This window comes from Dermacentor albipictus, chromosome 1, assembly GCF_038994185.2.
Source record: "Dermacentor albipictus isolate Rhodes 1998 colony chromosome 1, USDA_Dalb.pri_finalv2, whole genome shotgun sequence".
NCBI lineage: Eukaryota > Metazoa > Arthropoda > Arachnida > Ixodida > Ixodidae > Dermacentor > Dermacentor albipictus.
In genome coordinates, this window is record NC_091821.1 from 206,033,565 (window position 1) to 206,059,518 (window position 25,954).

General features: G+C 43.1%; 1 protein-coding gene across 1 annotated transcript in view; it reads right to left on the reverse strand.

Annotated features, from left to right (window-relative positions):
* Ahcy (adenosylhomocysteinase) overlaps positions 1–25,954 on the reverse strand; it is a 32,278-nt gene that overhangs the window by 945 nt on the left and 5,379 nt on the right. Inside the window, exons 2-8 of the mRNA XM_065425236.1 lie at positions 22,378–22,568; positions 15,663–15,791; positions 13,388–13,487; positions 8,909–9,021; positions 6,169–6,376; positions 5,046–5,251; positions 3,389–3,556 (exon numbers count right to left, since the gene is read on the reverse strand). Coding sequence (XP_065281308.1) covers positions 3,389–3,556; positions 5,046–5,251; positions 6,169–6,376; positions 8,909–9,021; positions 13,388–13,487; positions 15,663–15,791; positions 22,378–22,568 — 1,115 coding nt within the window. The remainder of the gene's footprint in view (positions 1–3,388; positions 3,557–5,045; positions 5,252–6,168; positions 6,377–8,908; positions 9,022–13,387; positions 13,488–15,662; positions 15,792–22,377; positions 22,569–25,954) is intronic.

The following is a 25,954-nucleotide window of genomic DNA, read 5'->3' on the forward strand; positions in this document are numbered from 1 at the left end:
CTCGGCGGTGGCATTATACCTTGTAACCGAGCGAACGAGCACAGGAGATGTGATGAAAGTGAACACACGGAGGAAAAAATGAAAAAGCGCGCAAGAAGGAGAGTGGAGGAGCGGAAGGGAAACGGCCTGGCGCATGTGTCGCCGATGGCCATGGCATCCGCTGCTGCGTGGGCGACCTCATCAGCGCTTCAGAGGGGGAGGGGCTACGCTCGTCCACAGTGTCAGCTGCTGAGGTAAGTCCGCGGTATTAGCGTTTGTGAAGTGTATCACTGCTCCTGCAAGAGGCGATGGCGAGCGGCTACTAGTAAGGCTCGATGTGATGCTCCCTTGGGTGTTGTCGCCGCTGACACTGGTGGCACGATTTTTCCTATGGTAAAGGGCCACTCTCATCATTGGTGGAACGGAAGTGTGAGAAGAAAAGCGTAGTGCTGTGCAAGACTGGCTGCGCGGCAACAATGGCTATGATATGGGGCCAGAGTAGTACGCATCGTGGGTATGAAAATGAAGCACGCTACTCACAGTGTTCTCTTCCTAATATAAACCTATATAATCAGAATACAAAATATTGACACACAAAATGAAAACACGTACAGAGCTGCACTCAAATTTTGCATTAAGAAGTATCGTAATCGTCAGTGAATTTTTCGTTTTGAAACATGACAAGTACCTCGAAGCCGAAATTAGCGAAACTTAGATGATCCAGTGGTCGCCAACCACCCCAAACCATAGGAAAAGCTGAGCCAAGCTGCCAATTGGTAAAGGCTGCATTTACACTTTGTTGTGCCAGTTTCACATGTCCAGTGTCTATTCATTAACTAATGAAATAGCGACACAGCTTCTGGCGACTTCATCAATTGTTTTTGTTCAGAATCGTCAAGCAGCTTCAAATAGAGCCAACTCAATCGTAGATGTCTGCACCGATGAGGACAGCAATTAAGTGAGGGAAATGCCGGACAATGATTGTTGCAAAGAAACCTGCAATCATTTGGATATCGGAGCACTGTCGACCTCTGTAGAGATTTGGTGCATGCGTTGACTGTACTTTCGTCTATTTGTAGGTATAGTACAAAAATGGTCAAAATACGAACCGACCAGGTGTCGGGCAAGGTATGTGTGTGTAGAAATGCGTTCACAAGCCTTCTCTTGTCAACTTGTAGAATAAAGTCACTTATTTTTTGGCAAACCTGATCGGAATCCTGATTATTCAGACTTTAGACCGTCTCTGTCGAGTGCAAAATGTCAGTTGGCGACTATATGCAGACGGTAAGAGGAGGAGCCGCAACCTCCTCGCGTTGTCCGACTGTTACATTTATTTTTCAGAAGACATCACTGCATGTGTGAGACACCTACAACACATTTTGTAACCACAAGGGAAAGCGTTAGCTCGTGGCTCTTATTTAAATACATGGAAATGAAAAATTGTATTTTTTAGCAACCACTACACCGAACTTGACAGGTTTCTTGCATATAAAGAAAAAATTCGCAGTTCCGCTCGAAAGGCAAAGCACCGATTGCGATAGCAAATTAGTAGATAGCCGTACGAAGTAAGGGCAGTAATTTTATTGGCCAGATAAACTTGTAAACACTCACTTACTAACTAAATTAACACTGATAGAATGTGTAAGCGTGACTCAACGAGCACGTAGAAAGAAACAGACACACAGAGACAGCGCTGTCTTTGTGTGTCTGCTTCTTTCTACGTCCTCGTTCAGTCGCGCTTACACATTCTATCATGGGTTCAAACCAACTAGCCCGCCAACGTGTTTTAACTAAATTAACCAGCACAGTGTCACGCGCGCACAGGTAAACATGAACACATCTCGCTCAATGGGTGCGGAGACTTGCTGTCAAAATGCTGAAGTGAGGAATCGCGGCAGCAGCAAGCGAATTGACCTTCGTGCATCTCTTGCTTCATCACAAACGAAACGTTCAAAGCGCAGCACATATGAAGCTACCGGCACTATGCGCACTCTGAAAACATCGCAGATTGCTTTGAAGATGAGGCCTGCGCGGGCGCGCACTTTGACCACGTCGCAGATTGCTTTCAAGACACACGAGCGCCGGCCACGCATCCCTACGGTATCCGCCAAAGGCGTCTACTACAGTGTCCGCGATTTGCGTGGTCAACGCCATAGTAGATCCTGCTGTTGTCTCCACTCTGTACGGAGCAGCGGGCGAGGAGGTCATTGAGGCACCGTAGCAGCCACTGGGGAAGAACACCCCTCCTTCCTTCCTTGCCTGACCTCACACGCAAGAGGTGAGGGCACGCATTTGAGCGGCATTCCTCGCTCGCGCACTCGGCGAGATTGAACTGCATTCGCCGGCTCACCCTCACATGCTTTCACTCGCACGTACAGCATACGACGTGCGGCGACGGCTTTATCATGCTTGGACTTTATACGGAACCTCACGGTGACGCTGACGGGAGAAATGCGCCTGGAGCGTCCATATAATTGCTATCACAATAAAAGTTAGAAATCTAGTGACAGCAGGAAGCAGATTTTCTATTTAGGACTTAAATTGAACAAGTTTACAATTATGTAACTTGGCAATAAAAATCAATATCACAATTTTGAAAACTGCACCTAGTAATACATCTAAAGCTGGCATAATTGATGTACTTATTATGCACTGCTCTAAAATATACCAATAGCTTGCGAGTACGACATTTCCAAAATCCTCATAAACATCATAACAATTTCACTCAAACTGTAAATTCATATATCACATTTATCCGCTTAAAATCCTCTAACAGATGCAGTTTACACAACTTTGATATCTGTTTTTGGTGCAGAGTTACGAATTTGTAAACTTCGTGCTTCAAATTTTTTAAACCTTGCCAATTTCCATAATTTTTTGTAACACATGGAAGGCCATAAATAAAAATTATGCTTCCAATTTAACTTTCTCTCTCTAATGCAACAAATTTCGTTCAAATCTGTCAAGCAGTTGTCTCATACAATAAATCATGCATTGTACATGTATTTGAATTGGGAAATCAGAGTTGGCCCCGAGCTAAACGGTCCCTCTTAAATTCTCATGTCTGCCAATTTTTTTTTGCAATTTTTTTAAAATACAGGACAGAGTCCTGGGGTGCGATCTTGTACGCGTTCCAAAATAGAACGGAGGCGGTTCGTTCCACCGAGCCAAATACGATTCGTCAATTTGAACCGTGCCGAATGCCATGACGTCAATTGTGACGTGATATCTGCTGTCAATCATTCCGTGTCGTCTGCTATCGGACGAACGGAACGGAACATACCACCTATTTCGTGACGTAAAGAACGAACCGCCTCCGTTCTATTTTGGAACGCGTACAAGATCGCACCCCTGGTGTGTTTCTTACTGACATCTATTGGAAGTAAAATTGAACAATTAAACAGAATACCTTGTACTTGTCAGTTTTAGTCCACAACTCAATCTGAGCAAGCACTTGATTTGTGAAAGAAGTGCTCATGACGAATGATGGGTGTCCCATAGCACAACCCAAATTCACGAGGCGACCTTGAGCAAGGCATATAATGTGATTGCCATTTTTCAGCTTGTAACGGTCAACCTAGGAGAAAACACAAAAGGAAAACAAAAGGGATATTAGACATACACTACTGGTGAGGTACATCATTTCTTTCCATTTCCCAATGGTCATGTTCTGCTGTTTCTTTCAAAAAAGGTTTGCCCTTCAGTCAATTGCAACACAAAAAAATGTTTTTAGCTGCTATTTTTGGTGATGAAAGAGAACGAAAGGCAAGGAGGTTAACTACCCAGATTGCTACCCTACAATACGGGAGGGGCAGTGACACGTAGAATGTATACACACACACACACACGCTCATGTTCGGTGAAACTAAAGCCTAACAATATATACAGGCTGTTTCAGAAACTGAAACTGTTAAAAAATAGGGAACATGAGATGAGCGTTTTCCTCAGGATTGCTTTTACAAAAGCAGCACAGATTTTAAAATGATTCAATGTACGATATAAACAAAAAGGAGTCTCGAGACAATATAAACGAGACTAATGAATTAATATTTTAGCTAAAGACTCTGATAATCCCTCCTAATGCAAGACATGAAGCCCATTGTCTGAAGTTTGTATTTGTGTATAGACTTGCATAAATCTGACACTAGTAATTCCTGCACAGTATTGAATTCTGGCCAAATTCACAAAGGAAATTCAATCTATAATGCACATGAACGCAAATGTCATGCTCCTTGCAGACACCCATGGATGACGCTACCGTTTCTGCCTCACCGTCAAGCAAGCATGGCCGAACGTCCTCCATCAAGCCGCAAATCACATCACACGGCTTCACACTGAATCAGGACGTAACTACTGCTTCCCATAACTGCATCCACAACCACTGCAGATTACTCCATGATCCCAGCAATAGTACCTACACTTGAGAGACATACAGCTAATGTGGTGCTGTGTGCCACAAAATGCAAAAATATAACGAAACCATCACAGTGGCTATGGCATTGTGCTGCTGAGCACAAGGTGACAGGTTCAACCCGGCCATGGCAGACACATTCCGATGGGGGTGCAAAGCAAAAATGCTAACGATTCAGTGCACGTTAAAGGAACCCCAGGTTGCCCAAACTATTCCAGAACCCAGAACTATTCCAGGTCTCTGCAACCCACACACTTTGGGACATTAAATCCCACCCTTTAATTTTTAGAAACAAAAAGGTTCAAAACATTCCTGCATGTTTTTCGCAGTTTTTTCCAAGTAACGATTGTAGCAAAACATACTTGGCTACTTTGCTACTGTTTAACATTAGTGCTGCATTTGCATCGCACTTTTGGAACACTTGCTGTACTCAAAGGGCTTCTCCGAATTAATTGATGCATGGCCCAATAGCTCTGAATAATTGAGAGTTTGATGTCACCGAATAATGCACACACTTGGCGAGTCAGACCTGAACTCCATATTGACGAGGCTGCACAGTAGCAGTACCTTACATGCATACTAAAAGAAAAGCAAGGCATACTTTTTTTATGCAAGTATATGATTACACCAAACTAAACTAATATAGAATTCCTACCTGAGGCTTGATCTCAATCTTTTCTGCAGCATTCTGTTCCAGCCACTTGACATCAATTTCGATATCAAAGTGGCCAATGTTGCAAACAATGGAATCATTACGCATCTTCTCAAAATGTTCTCCTCGTATAATATCCCGGCATCCAGTAGCAGTCACAAAAATAGAGGCCTTTGATACAGCATCCTCCATGGTGGTGACCTCAAAGCCTGCAGCACAAGTAAACATTCAATGCTGTCACAAGAACAACAGTTTGGAAAAAAAAAAGGGTGCGGGGGCTTTATCCAGTTGTTCTTGCTAGATTTTTTTCTCTTTGTTTGCATAATCGAAATACAGACAGAGGTATTCCTTGTACTTCACAGACCACCCCGTTTCCCCCCAAAAGACAAATGGCATCTTCGGATAGTCGCTGTGATCCTTCCGAATCCAAGTGGATGGATTCCGGAAGTGCTCTGGGCCCAAGTCGGAGATATCTTGCACGAACCAAACAGCCAGCACCTTTCCGGAGCAGTGAGAGAGAACGAAACAAAATCTGAGGGGAATTTGCAGTAACGTGGCCAGTACCACCGCCGCTGGCTGCGTTTAGATGTGAAACACGATGGCAATGGTGGCGTAGGTGGATGATGTCATTGACATGACCGGAGTGAGAGTCCCTCTTTGCCAGTGCAACCATGGGAATGGTGGCGTCATGTGATCAGAAAGGACCGTTCAAACGCAGCTGTAGCACCCCTCTTTAACCATCCAAACAAGACTGGTCTTTTGGGAACACTTAACAGCACTCAAAAACGACCATCCGAAGATGCCAAAAAAATTCACAGCACAGCAGCACCTATGCAAGACAAAGAAAGGCACTGCTCTGAATAGAAAAGTGAAGTGAAAAACAAAAAATACAATTGCCACTACATTCTTAACTTTTCACTGACTATGACGGGAGGCCCGGCATCTATTCAGCCTACATATTCCCCAGGGTCCCATACTCCTGAGCATGAAGGGAAAGCAACCAGCACAAGTGCCAAGGAGGCACAGGGCCAGCAAAAATACAGCAATGCATTTTTCTCACACCCCCCCCCACACACACACTTTCTTTTTTAATAAGTAAATGCTGGAGAGTGCAAACTCTACATACCTTCCATAGCAGCCTGCAGGGCATTGATGGGATCAACCTCCGTGATGAGCACACGACATCCGAAGCCACGCAGGGACTGTGAACAACCTTTGCCAACGTCGCCAAATCCAGCTACACAAGCCACCTTGCCAGCAAGCATTATGTCTGTTGCTCGTTTGATGCCATCAGCTAGCGACTCACGGCAGCCATATAAGTTGTCAAATTTGCTCTGGAAATCAAAGGGAGTAATACTTCACTGTAAAAACACTTCGACACGATCGAAAGATTCATTAATCATTTGTCGGTAGCATGTCTAAGGGAGCTAATGTCACTGCACACAAGCAGCTGGTAACCATGGTACTTTTTAAAATCTTGTAAATTTTGCTCACAGTCTTTTGTTCACAGTCACAGCAACTATGTTCATGAATATAAATTATTTGGATGCAACTTCTGCACAGAAGGCGAGTTCAAAGTAATACTTTAGAAGTTGGTCAGTAATTGTTACTAAAGGATATGAGCTCATAGTAAAATAGAGTTGGGTTGCTCAAGAGGACAGTGAATACTAAGTTGATTGCATTCTCCTAGTGCACATGTGGATTATTTAAGGCTTGGCACAAGTTCTCTGTAACACCCTCTACAGCACTCGCCTTAGTAGTTTATTGTACGTCCAAGACAGTATAAAATATTCGTAAAGAAAAAAAAAATCCTTATGGGTAGAAATATTCTTGCAAATTACCCGTCACAATTTATACATACTAAAAACACCCAGAAAATACAGTGTTCAAGGTAGCCCACTTCGCATACTCAAAAGTGTCATTCTTGTGCAAGTGCCACTGCTACCACCCTCCAGAGAGGATACACCGGAACACAGACTTGCCTATCTCAATCCGTTTGGCGCAGGCAATAAGTGTCCTAGCACTGTGCCATGCCCAGCATGTTCTGCTCTTCTCTGTGCCTTTGCAACATGTGGCTTCTCTATCTCCCTATCTATCTTCTCTATCTCCCTGCTAGCTGTTAGCTCTAAATGTGTGTGCCACCATACACACAGGACAGAAAGAAATAACAGACTTGTATGTGAGAACGAAGGTGCTTGTCAGCCAGTTGGACTGATACATCATGGACCGCTTATAATGTAAGTGGCAGGAGTCGCAAATTTCCACTGTAAGCGATACTGCACCATAATGAAAACATGTAGACCAAGCAGCCACGTATGCCTAAGAGTCAAAGCATATGACTGGGATGTGCCCTCACTTTCGTTGGCGAGATGGTTCCTCCACTTTCCAAGTGCTGTGCAGCCACTGAAAAACATTTTATTCTGCATGAAACTGCAACTTTGGTCACCGACTGCTGACCAGATGGTGCTGGTTAGGCCTAGCTGGCAGGATGTTGGGTGGCTTGCCGTTGTGGGAAGCTCGCCCTCGATATACGTTCATACCCGTTGACAAATACACGGAGATCTCGTACAAGATCATGCGCACAGGCTGAACCGACAGTAGTGCACACGAAGTGGGGTTCGCAGGAACTACCCGTGAACAGCTGGCAACAACTGCCGACACGTATAGCAAAAGTTTGTATGTGCACATACTGGCAGGAATGACGAAAGCTCGAGTATGAACAACACTCTGAACTGATGAATTTGCGGAACACAGTTCGTGACTGACAGCATCATGGAGCTAAGGTCACATATGCAATATATACACTTCGCGATGGGCAAATGTGAAATGCCCTTGCAGAGCTTCAGCCGCATTTTCTGTGGTGGTGGTGTTGTGAAAAACATACTGATTCTACTGTCGAAATCTGTTTTTACGGCCTGCCCGTCTGATAATTGAGACCTTTGCAATCCTATCGTGTTAAAAAAAATCAGTCAGTACCTGTATTTAATTTACACATGGAAATTGAAGAGCCAAAGTATGAATTCGGTGCAGACTGCGTGCCACTAGGAAGCAACTGGAGCAAAGGGCTTAGTTGCCTAGGCAACCTTCATGCGCCTGCTGAGCCAGCACACTGCCGCCACATTTTTCTTTTTTCGCCCTCCGTTCCTTGTTTGTTTGCCTGCTCCCCGTCTCCTCCTTCACACCGCCCTCGTCGCTATCCCCTCGACTGGCGCACCTCGTTATGAAGCGCGCTCGCTGCTTTGCTTGACTGAGGGATTCTCTGGCAACCAAATTATAACCGGTATTTTCTCTCGAGCAGTTGCACTATAAGCGGTATGCATATACATTCAGTTCTATGGGAAAATAAACTGGAGTCATAAAAGAGCGCATTATAACTGGTCCTGCACTATAAATGGTTACATTACAAGTGCTCCAAGTTGTATTGTAAAACCTGGCAGCAATCGCCTCACATCCATATTAAAGTGGATGTGAGGCACAATATTAGGAGTTAAATTCTAAGCAAGTGTCACAACAATACGCCTCAGCCAGCTTTGGAGGCACTCTTTATTAAAATGAATGCTATCTGCAACAGCAAGGCAACCACATGTTTGAACTACAAGTTTAGGAATGCTGATCCTTGATTTGCACTCCATTTCTTTATGTCGCAGTTCTAGTGCGCAGTGATGCACAGATCTGGTAGAGCACATGCACTCCAAATAGCATAATAAAAATTTTACTTTTTTTTTTGCCTCTTGTTTGATTTGACCCGCTGCATAATTCAACCAATTTGGTCAGTCCTATCAGGCCCAATTAATACAAGTCAACTCTATTACCACTGGCACCAATTTTGGCTTGGCACAAATGCACAACAGTTCCCAATTGTTCACCTTTGTGACAGAGTCGTTCACATTGATGCAGGGAACTTTGAGCGTCCCTTCCTTTTTCATCTTATATAGTTGATGGACGCCAGTAGTGGTTTCCTCTGACAAGCCTCGAATGCCTGGTAAGTAAAGAAGTAAAACCATACAAAAATAAGAAAATGAGTGGGAAAACAGGAGTACTGACACAAAATTTTCGAGGCTCTGTTTTCTTGCACTTAATCAGTAGCTATTGACCCAGTAATCATGGTAAAGAAACTCCTTTTCTTCAGCGCACAGTGATTGTTTAGTTATATGCTCGTATGTTAAGACCAGTTGGGGTTTCAATTTCGAAGAGCATTTTGCCCCATAGTGCATGAGGCATGCTTGTAAACAGCAATGATCACTTCACATGCTTGGGAGTCTCCTAGCATTGCATAACAAGAATATAGCAAATTACCAGTAAGTTAAGTACCTACAAATCAAGATATACAGTACAGTCTACTCTTATTAAAGGGAACTCCAAATTGGTACGCCAGCACTGATTACAGCTCAATTCTAGTATATGAAGGTCTGGAAATATCTTTTTATTAATAGAAGATCTGTTCAATAAAGCAAATGCATTTGTGCCTCTGAAGCTAAAGAGTTAACAACATTGTATTGTGCTGAATACCAACGAGCTTCTCAGTTTAACGATTTCGATGATTCCATTGTGCTACGGGCGATAAAACTAACGCTGCTACATAATTTATCCACCAACATAGTGGACCTGTGTTTTATGCAATCTTTTATTCCACAGAGAGCTTTGCTTTCCAGTTTTCCTCTAAAATACAGAAGGGCATTCCCATCTTCACGGAATGTGGGTTATCCTAAGGCCAATCTGTATGACAAACGTGCGGACCGCTCATCACCTGAATCGGCAGTCATCGTTGGTGCTAGCATCGCTGTGCATAACAGCGCCGTGCACAGTGCTCCTTTTGCGCCGAAAACAAAGTGAACTGCTCTCTTTCGCAGCACCAAGCACAAGGGGTTAAGCAGCACACGTGAAATACGCAGGTCTCTACATCAAATGTACTGAAAATTAGAACAATCTAATAGTAGATATTCGTTTCATGAATCAAATTATTCGAACATTTACTATTCAATTCAATGACATTGGGCTATTCGCACACACTCCTAATAAAATGTGTTCCTTATACATGCGCACACTCGCTATCTCCTGTCACAGTACAAGCACTGAGACACCCAATATAATTGTACTGGCAGGCCTTTAAAGCTTTTAACTATTAACCGTTTATTGACAAGTATTGCTTCCAGGCAACAGACCAGAAAAAACAAACGAAACAAACTAGAACACTGAACACCAACACTGGCACAGCAAGAGCAGGAACACTTGACGAGGAAGAAGAAGTTTGGCATGCAACTCCCTGTCTTTCAAAAGCAAGGTCAGAGAAGACATGCCGATGCAAGATATCGAGCTGCAGTGGTGTCACACATGCGACGTAAAGCAAATGAAATGTACATATTGACCCTTTTCGCAAAGCAGTTTGTTCCAGAGAAACGAGATGGCGTTTTTGGTGGTGTGCCGCATGTTGCCTCAGCGCCCTGCTTCTGTATGACCAGCTGTTGAAGTGCAACTGAGTTTTCACTGATGCACTATGCTCCATTCATGCTGCAAAATATGGAGTGGTGGAGTGAAGATGTGTGCAGTAGTTGGCTGCAAAAATTGTGACTGGAATACTAAAAAATGGAATGATCCTGTGCATCCAAGTTCACGGACCGATGCTACATAAGGACTGCCTGCATTGCTGTATCCTTTGCGACGCACGGCTTTTCTCAAGGATAAAAAAAGAAAGAAAAAAGGAGAGAGAGGGGGGGGGGGAAGAAAAAAGTTTACTCATTCGTCAGTGCTGTAGCGCTAACCTCCAAGGAATCGACTTCAACAGCACAAGTGAGTACCGCTCGTTACACGCTGTCAAAGGGAGTAGCACGGCTTCTTGGCATATACAGTAAAAGTTCATTAATTCACAACTCATTAATTCGAAATATGGATAATTCAAAGTAGCTGCTGCGGTCCATCCAGCAATATATCGAAAGCAATATGTAACATATCCCGCGAATTCACACTAAAATCCACACTGCCACCAATAATTCAAACTCCGCACCATCGTGGATGGAGAGTGCTAGTGCGCAGGAGCACGTTGGCGATGCTGGTGCCGCCACGCGAATTACGAAGCTTTTCTCTTTCTACAAGCAACCCTTTGTTTAGGCCTGACTGGAGAGAGACGCGTTTGCACCTGGCCAGGCATGGCTAAAGCCTCTGTCACAGGTCGGTTCTCTCCTCTCACAACCTTCAAGGTAAAAACACGGACGCAGCACTGCTGGTTTCTTTTTTTTCTTCTTTCTTTTTTCATATTACATATTGGAGGCTATGCGCTTTCTCTACAAGGTGTTCTGCCAAGAAGTGGCACCAGGTAATGTCTAAAACATGTGTCTAAAACATGGCGTCCAGGACCTTTATCAGGGCTCGCAGTACCAAAAAGCATAGCCTTTGAGATTCATGGTTGTTACTCAAAGGAAAGCATCGGGATACGTGTTTGGGCGCCACCTATACATATAGTGTAATTCAGCAGCATGCAGCCGGTGCAGCTACGAGAGTACGACGGAGACCAACGTCGCAGCAGGTTGTGCGTTTCGCGAGTGCGTTTTAGACCACAGCTCTTGTTCCTGTGGCGAGTGTCAGCAGCACTTATCCTCTCCTACCTCCTTTTCTCTCACTTTCCCCTCTCTGTTGGCGCTGGGCTGTGCTCCCTCAAGGACTGCAGAAGATAGCGCTAACCTTTCCTTTCTCAATACGAACCACTTCTCTCACGGCAGCTCAAAGCTACGTTTATAGTGCGACGTTTTCGGTGCACACCGTCGGCTGCTCTCTTCGGAGCATGCACAGAACAATCCCCAACCCGCACCCCACTTTGAACGGCTGTCTGTGACCACCAGCGAAGCAGCGTGGGCATCTTTTCTTTTCTCCACGCCATGCATTGAGGGTCGGCGCGATGAACGCACGGATGGAGCAAGAGCCAACCAGGGCATGTCGCACTCTATTGGCTGCGTCCGGTTACGTTGACTGCACCAGTGTGTCAAACTGCAGACATTGTTCTCGCCAACATGACGTAGCGTGTGCGTGCTCACGCTACGTCGGACTATATACACAACTTAACCGAACAATTTTTTCTGGCTTTCATTCCTTCAAATTTTTTGTAATTCGAATTTTCGTAGCATCCCCATGGAGTTCAAATTAACGAGCTTTTACTGTAGTAAATGTCTCGAGCGTTACCTACACACATACGCCCCAACTCAGACGCAAACTTACACCCACTTGATCGCCAAGTATCGAGAATAAGTGAACAGCCGCATACTTGAATCAATGCGCCGAAGCATGGATGACGGCAACTACACCGACAGCACACTAATGTTCGATGTTGAACATTTCGTAACACTGTACACAGTAAGCGAGCAACTAATGTATTTACTACAAGCTATTACAACATACAGAACATCTATGTTATAAGCCTTGTGCCCAGCAAGAACAAATCTATTGCAACTGAGCCCACCCGCGAGCGATCAGGCAGAAAATAAACAATCAAATAGTGACAACGCGGGGAACTTTATCGAGTCAAAAACGTAACATGCCACTGTGTAAAAGTATTTGCTAAATAAAGAATGAAGATCTATGCACATTGATACTGATTTAGTTCATAAGCAGCAAGTTAGGATAGCTTGGAATACATTTTTAGCACCGCTTTTATTACAAGCACCGTATGAGCTGCTAGCGCTGTTTGGACAAAGCACAATGAGCTCCAAAAGCGTTTACATGTCCTTTGAACCTGTAGCCAAAGCTTCGCATGCCGTCCGACTAGTCACCGTCTACGATATCCGGCGAAACAGAGGTTTACAGAGCCACACCGGCGACATGTACATCCTTTGTAAACACAGAAACAACGAAGGCAGCTGAGGCAAGTAATGGACGTGTCACCCTCGGGATCACCATGAAAAGGGTCAATATGGTTCACATATAAGTGTTGCCTGTACAAATTTAAAACAAAGCCTTAGGTTGCTTGAGGTGAAGCCCACTTCCAGTTTCCTGCCTGGGGTTCTCCCCCCTATTGGCGAAAAAATTTCTGCAATTCTTTTTTTCTTCGTTTTGTTGATTATGCTTATTCTTGTGTTTTCCACATTTAGATAGAAAATAAATGTTTTTTTTTTTCTGGGTATCTATTTGTCTCGTCCTTACAGGGTTAAGGACGTGGCTGTGGCAAATTAAAGGGTATGCATTCATTCTTTTTTCGGACTGCCTGATTTTTTAGGACATTTGCATGGTTCCTAGGGAGTCCGAAAAATCGGATGTTGACTGTAGTTGCCTTACAGAGAATCAAAAGGGTGGGGCAGGCAAAATTTCAGTACGCTGCCTACCAAATAAATCGCTGAAATAATTGCTTTAACAGTGCATACCAGAAAGGTACTGGGGATACTTGGTATGGACAAGAGCTGTTAGATCTCCTCCGTCATCGAGGATCATGTTGAGTGGCTGGCCGTCCGGGAAAACAAGAGTCTGCAAAAACCCACACAAAGAAATTTCTTCAGAGATAGAAGAGGGAGAATCAGCCATATCCAGTAAAGAACAATGCTCACTCCAGGAATACCTGTGTGAAGCAGTTAGATTTGCTGCAGTGGGAAAATATTAGTCAAACATATGCACAGATGAAGGTTGCAAGAGGAGGGACCACATACAAAAGATTGTGTTGTTGGCAACATGCCACTACAGGTGCCATTTGAAACACCATGCAGGACCTCACATGATGGCACATTTCACAAAGAGGCACATAAGAAAAGGCAGGGTGGGGGGGGGGGGGGGACAATGAGCTGATGTCAACAATGAGTACACAAATAAATGTGCACACAATTTGCAAGTTTCAGCAATGGAAGTGGCATTATGCACTTTTTTCTTCAACCAGCTACAAGACTATCAGTCTGTGCGACATCGTTAATTGTGGCAAGCACTGACTTTATTTTAGAAAAAACAACAAAAGACACAGATTGCTAAGCACCACATAGCGGTGATCACAGCCAATAATCATGTGGCCTCACAGCTGATCCCTCCCCCCCCCCCCCCCCAAATGAGTTTAGTTTCATAAATGATCCCTAACCAAATTTTTTTTTGGTGGGAAAATTTTCACATCAAGCTTAAATTTCGTTTTCCTGATTTGAATATCCGGTTCACTATTGACGCTGAGATGATTTGCTTGACTGCACATCCGGCTCTTGACACTGAATTCGCATCCAATACACAAAATAACAAACTCTTGAGGAAGCAGTCTAACAGGAAAGGCACAATGCCATACGACAATGTGATAAAGAGTGCTTGATATTCAACCACACAGAATAATAACGAGAAATATTTGTAATGTCCTTTGTTTAACAAAAGTATGTTTCCTAATTCAACATAGAAAGTTTCAGGTTATATGAATGCACAGTAGCAGTTGGACAATTTCAGCACGAGGAGGCATGGCATACATGGAAAGCTGTTGGAAATGGTCCCAGCAAAGTGCCAATATAGCCAACAGTGATCCCCGGACTCAGCTTCAGAAGGAATTAAGTGTGTGGGGGATGGGGGGGACACTTTGTATATCCATCAACTTCTAGTACAAGTGAATAAGCTGAAGAGAATGAGTAGGTACTTCAGCGCTATCAGCACCAGTTGAAAAGAGAATGTGAGAATGTAAATGAATTAAGTAGGCGAGACCGAAGCACCCACAGCCGGTAACTAAGGACGACGCTAGAGCGTAGAAGCTCAAATAAAAGTTTATGCTTGCCCAAATTTGCATTTCCGTTGACGCAGATATTACAAACAAGACTGCAGTCCTTATGTCACGGCATGTCTTATAGCTCCCCAAGCTCACATTTGGTTGCTTTTTATTCTATTTGTTTAGCAAAGCACCCCACAGACGTAAAGCGCTTTGCTGAGTTGTGGACAGCTTATTTAAGTGCCCACTTGTTGAACAGCAGACGACATTTCTCACCAGTAGCACTACCAAAACAAACCTCTAAGTAGCTTTTGGCCCAATTCCTATGGATATGCCACCCAGCCCCACACCTTGCCCCACTTCCCCTTGATGGGCATATTCAGAATCTTATTGGGGAAGGGGTGGGGGGGTGAAAGTAACTACGGTATGACTCTGCTCGTAGTGACGGTGAAACCATGCAACCAAGTTGGAGGAATTCAATAGCAGTGGGGTTGTACAACTACAATTTCGATTTCTACCACTTCGAGATGGAAATCACACTACACTGCATGAAATGCGCAGCCCATGAAACGGTCTAAAGTGGTTTGCATGGAATGTCACAGTTCGCCCAGAAACCACAGCACACATCACGGTGTGCTGCAATTTGAAGATAGCCGCTCATGCTATCTTTAAGCCCATATCAAGATATTTTCTCAAACCTTTTCTTATTAATACACCGTCAGCGATACTTATGTACACTGACGAATCAAACAACACAAACATCTCAAGTATGAAACTTTGTGTCAATACTCCTTTAACAATGTGCCATTCCATTAGGTAGGCCACCAAACTTACAGGTGGCGATACTTTTGCATAAGGCCTGCAGCTGCTCTAATCATATTAGAAGGAGAAAGAGGAGGCTAAATTTGCATTATGTTGAGGTAAGCTCTTAGCAACGCTTCACAAGATATTAAATTGAATACTTCAAGACAAGCATTTCATACCTGCTCAATGCACCAAATGTATTCCTCCTCCGTTTCACCTTTCCATGCATAAACAGGAACGCCACGCTTAGCAATGGCTGCAGCAGCATGATCTTGGGTGGAAAATATGTTGCAGCTTGACCACTGAACCTGAAGGACAAAAAAAAAAAAAAAGTATTCAATTTTGATACAAGTACTGTGGAGTTGATAAAGGCCTTCTCATTGAACAACTGCAGTTGCAGGGATGCCGTTGGGCGACCAAATCATGTACTTAAGGAGCCAGTTGCATGCTCAATTTTAAATTGTAACTGAAGTCCAGGGTAAAAAAAGAGAGAGTGGGGGAAGACTATTTCGAGGATCGTGGCATTTTACATTCCACCAGGATGTTGTGAAATGTTGCAGTGAAAACTTTCAGAATGATTCAGGCCACTTGGGATTACTTAACACACTAACATTTTCTTCCTTTCTACTCACTTATACAACAGTGACAAAAGTTTCACATTCATAGGATGGTTTACATGAAAAAATAATTCAATTGTCCTTCAACCACTTGCCGCCCAATTTAATTTCTAGCATAACAGAACCAAAAAGAAAAAAAATCCTACATATTCATGCACAATTGGTGTCTTCTCTAACAATGACATGGATAGCAACTTTAGCACCGAAGATAATGTTCAGAGTTATTTTTCCTTTACAAAATGTCTGGTGGCAGCTCATCACATATAGGACAAAAAGTTTCCAAATAAACAGGTTAATTTCACAATTTATACACTTTAATCATATATCATGAATGCTGTACCATGTAGAGTGGGCACGGCGAAACGACAGCATTTATGTCGCTGACTACGAGGCTCTTCTTCGCTGTACAAGTTTCGCTGATGATAATGGCTGGATCACCCAGCAAGGATGACACATGACTGCAGCCGGTTAGCATAAACTACTTTTCTGAGGCAGATCGGCATGCGTGGGTGCTAATACCGAGCTTTCGGTGTGGTCGCTCCGACGCATCGACAGTTGCACGTGTCCGCAAAATCGGCGCCCGTGGCTATTAAGCATCCGCTGCTGCACTTCGTCGACAGTGGCACGACGAGACGGCAGCAACCATGTCGCTAACCATGAAGCTCTTCTTGCCTGTACAGGTTAGCTATTCCGTTTCCAACATAAGATCTGACGGTGAAGTTGTTAGTAGCTGTGCCGTGCTGAAGCACCCGTTTAAGTATTGCATATGACTGCTTTGTGTGTGCAAAATGTTACTTTACCGTGACACTGAGACAAACCTAGATCCTACAAACGCTGATCTGCTGCACAGTGTTCTTTAGGGACAAGCTGATATGGAGGCCAAAATATCGCAATTAAAGTCGTTGAATGAACAAATGATGCGCGACACGGACTTACGATTTCGACTAATTGAAGGCAAACTACCAGAATTTAAAATTAAACAAATGGAAATTGCAGCTCTTAAATCTACAGCAGCTTCCTTTAAGACTGTGCCGACGTGGCAGAGTTTATATGTTAATTGCAAGTTAACTGATCTTGAAGACCTTAGTTGCCGAGCAAACATGATCATCCATGGTATTCTTGAAAACACAAAAGAGAATCACACTTCTCTTCAAAGCGCTGTTTAACCAACATATTCGAAAAAAAAAATTAATAAATAAAAGGGAGTAAAGTGCAAGCCTATTGCCCAAATTCACCATCTTGGCCACCAGGGTTGTCATTGCTTACTTTCAAGATTGCCAAGAGAAACAAGAGGTCTTATGAAATTGAAATGAACTGAAGGGCTCCAATATTTTTGTGCAAAACGATTAGTCAGTGCACGCTGCGCTAATGCCACCTACTTCGGGAAAGGGCAAAAACTGAACATGACAGCAAGGAACGGTCACTCTTATCCACAGCACAATCAAAATTGATGGCGAAATTTTTTCTGGGATGATGCAAAAGATGCACGTGTGGGCCTTCATCTGCAAGCTATGGGCTCATAATGATGCTCTCGGCAGATTGCTTCCAAAGAACTGAGAGTGCTTAAGGTAAACGAGCAAAGTTTGTTGAATAAAGTTCACAAGCTCGAACACTTCCTACTCACCTACGACCCTCACATTACAGTAGTTACTGAAACCTGGCTGCACGAAGCTATAAACGATTCAGTTCTAATTCTACCAACATACCAAATCTTCAAATGCGACTAGTTTACTCGAGGAGGTGGTGTCGCAACAGTTCTCCGAGATGTCATTAGCACTTTGCTCCTAGAACAAATTCACGACCATGGAAGTTTATTTCTCAAAATAAACTGCTGAGCCATTCTTTGACCGTGTGTGCTGTCTACAGACCGCCGTTATCAACACCTGAATATATGACTAAGTGATATGACCACATGTACCTGTTCCAAAATGATTGTCTGGTTCTTGGAGGCAACTTTACCTTTTCCAATACTGACTGGCACTTTCCCGATTCTGTCTCCGACATACATAACCCTAAACCCACTTGCTGACATTGCCTTGATGTGTGATCGTGAACAGACTGTTACCGAGTACACCAGAGAGGCTGGCAATGCCCATTCTCCAATTGACCTAGTCTTTTTAAATTTTAATGCATATAGGTTTGCAGTCACAGTTGAAGATGGCACGTACGATCATAAAGCAGTGTTTCTATCCTTCCGTATTGGTGGAAAAAAGTGTACACACAGGAAACAAGACATGTTAAGGATTATTCGAAGGCTGACGACCAGGCCATTTTGTATCACCTGTGGCTTTTATGTGATAATCTTCACGATTTGTCCACCGTTTGGAATAAAATAATATCTGTCATACATTAATGCATTGATAAGTTTGTGCTGACCAAATGTGTTAGGAAGAATAGAAATAAACCATAAGTTACTAGAGATGTGTGTTTGCACTGCAGGCTAAAATGTGTCAGAAAGAGAAAACCCCACTGTAGACTTACTTCGTTGAAGACCCAGCTTGCAGCTCAGCTAACCGAAGCCAAGACGAGATACCTCAACCACTCGCTCGCTAACTTCTTGAAAAATGACCATGATAGATTCTTGCGGTACTTGAGCGAGAAGTACAAAAAACTGACCAAGATATCAGTGGACGGCCATATCGTCTATAATGCCACCAAAATATGCGAACCCGTTCAATTGCTATTTCCACTTATTATTCACTCTGGAAGAACATACTGACACAAGTAATAATTCCCTTCCTATCATAACTACCGATTTCATAATTGTCGAAGGTGTCTTTTCTTTTGTTGCTGAATCTCAACACTAAATCTTCTGTCGGTCCAGACAGCCTACTTAACATATTTATGCAGCGGTACGCTGAACCTATTGCACATGCTTTCACCCATCTTATTCGTCTTTCACTGAATGATTCAATTCTCCCCGATGATTGGCATACGACACCCATAGTTCCTGCCCTTAAGAAAGGTGATTGCCTGAACATTGAAAACTACTGGCCTATATTGATAACTTCCGGTCCCTGTAAACTTCTAGAGCATATCATCACGCATTACGTAATGTCTTTTCTTGAAGAAAACAATATTTTCACTCCCTTCCAGCATTGTTTTAGGCTTGTCGACTACCACACAACTTGTCACCACTATTCATGACTTCACTTGAAAAGGAGGTCAAATAGATGTGAGCTTGTTAGATTTCAGAACAGCCTTCGAATGTGTCTGTCATGGTAAACTAATCATGAAACTTTCTAGCATTGGTCTACCCATTAATCTAATCAATAGGATCTGGTCCTACCTCACCAACCAAAAACAGTGTCCAGGTCGAAGGCTGCAGCTCTGAAGTTCAGCCTGTAACCGTGGGAGTTCCCCACGGTAGTGCCCTTGGCCCTGCCTTGTTTCTTATCTTAATCAAAGATACTCTTTCATCAGTAGGCACCTCCACCATAAACTTAAAGCTTTTTGTACATGACTACATTCTTTACAAGCCAATTAAAAGTGGAAAGGATCAAGAGTGTTTGCAGAACCTAAATTCTCTCCCTGATTGGTGCAACACCTGGTCAATGGAATTAAACATTAGCAAGTCAGTCTTTATGCGAATCTCAAATAAAACGAGTCCATTCACACCTAGGTACAGTGAACGCTCGTTAATACGAACTTCAATAATTCAAATTTATGGATAAATCAAACTGTACTATTTGGTCCAGCCAAGCTCCACAGAAGTCTATGTATAAAAAAACCTGTTAATTCGAACGCGAGAAGGTTCAGCCACGGATAATTCGAACTATGCGCCACCGTGCAGGCGGCTTGGCGCCTGGCACACGGCCAGAGAAACGCGCCTACTGCCTACACACAAGGCTGCATCACCTCCTGAACGGAGAGAACGGCGAAAGAAGGTAAAATTGGGAAAAATCTAACCGGCGCAGGATCGGCCAGAAGGCAGCGGCGGCTGCCTCACGTGACATCCAAGACTTCTTGCCCATCGGGAATCTCGAAGGCTTTGCAAATCTTGTGTAGCTGCTAATGTTGTGTGGCAGATGACGCGGCAAGCACCAAAACACAGCGAATCAAGTGCGTCACAGATGCGCTAGCAATCAAGAACAAACGGATCGGGGCCTTCGCCACCTTCAGATGTTAATCGTCTTTTGTCTCGGCAGTCTTCATCAGTTGTGCACGTCTGTTTTCAGCTTAGGAGGTACCGGCCGCCGCGACGCTTTGTGATGGTGTTAAGCCTAAGCTTAACGAAGTGCCAGTGTGGCCCTCCGCTGCGGAGGTCATGGTTTGATTGAATGCTGTCCGTCTCTTCTTCAGTTTTGAAGGTGAAGGTGAGACATTCCACCACATTCGCTCGTTAGAGCAAAAAGTGCTAGCTGTCGCCTTCAAGGGAAAAAGGCAGACTGCGATCACAGACTTCCTCAAGCATTAAATTTCCGACATGCCCTACTGCTTCCAAATCGCAGTCTACTGTTGTTCTCTTTCACTTTCGTTAGTTCAAACTTTCGTTAATTCGAACTGAAGCAGCTTCCCCTTGCAGTTCGAATTAATGAGCTTTTACTGTATGCGTTAAATAATAATCCCTTGATTGAAGTCGACAATTTTAAATACTTGGGAGTCAAGATTACAAATCGACTATCATGGGGTAGCCATACTGATGACGTTTGTTCATCTGCTTCTAGAAAACTGGTTTTTTTTTAGACACACACTAATGAACTTGCCATCCCAGATCAAAGTTCTTGCATACAATACTTTTATTCGACCCCGTCTAGAGTACGCATGCGTGGCCTGGGACCCGTATTTTAAAAATGACGTTTATAAACTACAAATGGTTCAGAGGAGAGCAGTAAGATTCATCCATAAGCCTATCACAAACTTAATTTGCCTTCATCACCAACGGCTAGTAACGACATCCCACTTTTGAAACAGCGTAGAGCTATCACCAGACTCGGGTTTTTTTTCTTGCTCCAGGCTTGGCAATTTAATATCAATGCTGTAAATACCTTTCTTCCACTTTTTCCCGGCAGGCTATACATAGTCACAATCACGACCCGACACCACACTTTGCACGTACTAACCTTTTCAAACAATTGTTTTTCCGTGAACCATCAGCGAATGGAATGCACTGCTTCCAAACGTTTTTGCAGAACGTGGCCTTCCCGATTCGAAAATCACATGCATAACTCATGAAAGTGTGTGTGTGTGTGTGTGTGTGTGTGTGTGTGTGTGTGTGTGTGTGTGTGTGTGTGTGTGTGTGTGTGTGTGTGTGTGTGTGTGTGTGTGTGTGTGTGTGTGTGTAAAAGTGATTTTACAGAGTTGTGCAATTTTTGTCCCCAACATATTTTTAATCATGTTTGCTAGTCTGTGCTTGCCTGAGTGGTAATGCTTGCTATATGCTTTTATCTAATTTGTTCAGTTTCGTTCACTATGTTCCTTTTTTCGCCCTCCCTGCTTGGTCTTTGGACTGCAGTATGTACTAAATACAGCATACAATTATGGGTTGTTTAGTTGAGGACATTAGAGATGTTTCCTCACAAAAGAACAAATTTGGAGGCAAAATTTGTTGTTTGCATGAGCTTTACTTTTTCTTAGGACCAATCTTGGTGCAGAATATGTAAGAAAATGCCAGCAGTGTTAACCATGAAGATATGTGGGACTTGCCATTTGCTTGGAGCTATTAAGAATGGAAGCAACAAATAACCCAGAATAGGAAGACAGGCTTTGTAAACACAGTGAAAATCGTAGGCTTCTTACAAAGAAGTGACAAGTTGCAAACACGAAAGAATGCATGTATATCCCCAACTTTATCTCATTGTACATCTTCTTAACTTTGAAAGCTTAGTACCTTGCACCTGATGTAATTGCAAAACAGTTTTTACAGCAAAGGTGATGAACCTTGCAACTTGTTTATCCAAATGTATGAAGCCACATGGTTTTTCTTGGAGTGCTCACCTTCACTGTGTCATTTCCTAAACGACAGCCAGTAACAACACCGATACCTTACCATAAGGCTCACATGTCAAAACCCACTAAGTTCTCACTTAAGTACCCCAATCCCAATTTAACAACTTACTGAACCACACTGCACGGCATTTCAAACCTTGCAATAAGTTTTTTGTAATAACAATTCTACTCCTTCACAAATAATACAAAATGAAATAATGCGGAATACCTATGCTTAGAATTCATATGCTCTTAGAATTCATATGCTCTTAGAATTCATATGCACTTGATATGCTCTGGTTATACACCAACAGCTAACATGCGAGCCAGTCGTCCTCGGCATCCTTACCTCAGCTCCAAGTTCAAGCAGAGTTTCAATTAGAACAGCAGTCTGAATGGTCATATGCAGACAGCCAGCAATCCGAGCACCCTTCAGTGGCTTTGATGGTCCATACTTGCGACGCAGTGCCATAAGCCCAGGCATTTCATTTTCAGCTACGATGATCTCCTTGCGACCAAAATCAGCCAAGCCAATGTCGGCTGAAAGAAAAGGAGAGCAAATATACGATTTGCTACTTTATACCACATAGAAAATAATCAAAGTGGACAGATAAACAACAAAAGGCACACATTTTAGTCAACCTGTTTGAAAACCTAAAGATTTTTTGCTGCATATTCTACAGAAGTGCAGACATGAGCCCACATGTGCTTCCATTTGAATACAAGCTTGGGTGAAAATGCCAGACAGTAATGTTTTAGTTTTCATGGTGTCCACGATTAAAAGCTTACAGTATGGTGTCCAGTGTCTCTCACCACCAGGTGCGGTCACCTTGGTGTCATCCAAAAGGTATTTTCTCCACTTCATAGCCTTTGCATCATCCTGCTCCCCAGTAAGCAACACAGAACATCGCAATGTGGCGCCACCAAAAAACAGCACCGCCACAAATGAGGGCAAAATAGAACACCGATGAATCCAGATCCATGCGGTCACGTTGACATGGTCCAAGGTGAGCACCGATTGTGGACCGAGTGTCAGTGACTGAGTGCAGCTCACTCAAAGGGAAGCTGGCCGCAAAACTTGGGTTGGCTGTGAAGCTACCTACAACATGCCCACATAAGAAAGCAACAAAAGATATAGTGGTGAAGACAGGGAAGGCAAGGAACTGTCCCACTGCAAGCAAAAATTACTGTCCACATGGGTTCTAGGTTAGAATACAGGGGCCCAAAACTTCTGTGGAGAGGAAGAGCTGTTGTATTTTTTTTCCCAGAATTCTTGCTCATGAAATGTCCCATCAACCATACTTATGTATGCTTTATCCAACTACTGGAGCAATTCTTGTGCCATGCTGTATAATATGAAATTTATATTTTTAAAATGAATGCATGTCTGCCTTGTCTTCTTTTCTATGGCGTGCCCATGAATCCAGACATTACGATAATGAATACAAACTGTTGAGTACAATACAATTAAAATTGTGAAAGCATTGCATTAGCATGCACTTGGCAATACACTAAAAATTGTAAAAGATATCTGCTGAGAAATTGATATTTTTATGCCCTCCATGCTCTCTACAAGCTTTACACGAGAGAAATGTTCCAGGTAAAATGCAATTTAACAAGGAAAATTTCGACAAGGAAAACTCAACATACTAATATATAGCACTACCACCACTTTTCGCCAGGACTAACACATTTAAGAACAGCTTATTTTGCAAAACTGTCTCGGAGTGGAACAAATTACCTGCGTAGTGGACAGTACTCATAGAGCCCCACAGGTGGAATAAAAGACTGGATTAGCTCCATCAGGCATATAAGCTCGACAATGGTAGCCGCCACATCAATGCAGGCACCTGTTTAATAAATGGCAATTCTTTGCGGGCCTTCTGTTCCTACGCCTGCAAGTGTCCTTGATTCGAGTGATTTTGTGGATGAACTGGAGTATTGTTTTTGCAGCTGTTAAATATATTATATCTTGTGTTTTTGTCATTTACATTCTGCATTTATTATCTGTTATTAATGAGGGAGCATTATATGCCCCATTACGCGAAAATCCGGCATTGTAGTCAGCGGCGTGACCAAATTATGGCGTCAAAAATGGACAGCAGCAAAGAGTAAAAATACAAAAAAAAATACTCGGATTGACATCAAATTTCTCAGGGAGGTTCCTGTAAACAAAACAAACTAATGCCTTTGAAAAGAATATTAGGTAAATTTCGATCTGGGTTGGAATCGAAGCAGAGCCTCCAGGGTGGGAAGCTAGCACACTTCCCCGACACCACACGGCTCCATGGTTCCGATTGACTACTGTATGCTTAGTGCGTGCGTCATTACGCCTATCACGTCACAGCCATCTGGCTGGCTGAACGTGTGGCCTTTTGCTTGCATCGTTGGGCACATGGCGGCGTAGCCAACGAGTAGGAGGTGGCACCACATCACGAGTGTATAAAATAAAAAGCATTAATGTCCATTTGAATGCAGCTGAGCGGTCCTTCGAATTATGAATTCCTCGCGGGCAAGCTAGTGCATTGAAACACTTGGCACGTTTTCATTTGGCCTTACCAAGGCACAGTTAAAACGCAGGCGAGAGCTTGTGCAGACAAGGAATGCACAAAGAAAAAAAAATTCCACCAAAAGGACTACAATGCTTTTGCATTCCTACATGTAAGCAGTCTTAAGTGTGTCTGCCAAATTTTTTTTGGTTGTCGTTTGTTCCTATTTTCACAAGTGACAGCCCCTCCTGCTTGGACTACAGTAGAACTTCACAGTATGTATGTATGTATAAATAAATAAATAAATAAATAACTAAATAAATAAATAGACTGGTACAGGACATAGACATTTTCCTACTTTCATTTGAACACATGTGCAAAGTTTTGTTACAGCTGGCTCAAAAAAGAGAGAAGTTCCCACATCCTGTGCAGAAATGCAGCTGGCACAACCTGGCAGCAAAGCACACAAATAGCACATCAGCAGTCAAAAGCTAGCAAGCTGCAGTGAAAAAAAAAATAGCATGTCAATAACACTGCACGAGAGGAAACGGGAATGAGGGCACCATGATGTTCCCATTCGATTCCTAGGCTGTCTGTGGTGGCCTAAACACTAAAATAGAACTAAGGTCTGATTGCTGTACTAAATGACAGCCAGCCCCAGAAGCAGATAAAACATGAAAAAAAATTTTTTTAATGAAGTGTCCATGATAGCAAATATTACAACCTTCAAGCTAGAACTTGCACCTCACAGCAGCAAATGAACAAATGAATATAAATGTCATGTTGCAACATCATTATCGGGAGTTTCAAGAAAAGAAATTAACAAAAGGAGTCCTGGTGCAATGCATGCATGTGTGCATGGTTCTCCGGCAAGCTACAACAATACACTACCTTTGTTTTAGTTGCGACTTCAAAGAATTATAAACACATGTAATAAACCATATAACTACATGTTTGTTGTACATTTATATTTATGCCTGACAAGCTTGAGCTCCAGACACATTTGACATTCTCATATCCAGCTTTGAGGTTTCTGGACAACTAACAGATAATGGTCAACATAGGCACAGGGAGCAAGAAGATTCATTTTGATGTCTGCAATATATATGGTGTCTAGAATCAGGCTGTCAAAGGATTTCACATGCACTGTTCACCAATTATCAGGCCAGGCCACGACTTTCAGGTTAAAAAATGAGAGAGAGAGATCTGTCATAGAGTACACTTCAATCCTCAAGCAAGGACTTCAACCTCACAAAAAACGCATGGAACGGATGTATGGTTGACACGCTGCAATTGTGCCGGATGTGTATCAGCACAGCTGTGGTTGTCCTTCAACTCAAACGAAGGCATAGTAAGCATTGGTTTGGGTCTGCTTTCAAACAACCAATGCACAAAAGCTGAAGAAGGTAGCTCAATTGCTTTTATTTTAATGGGGAC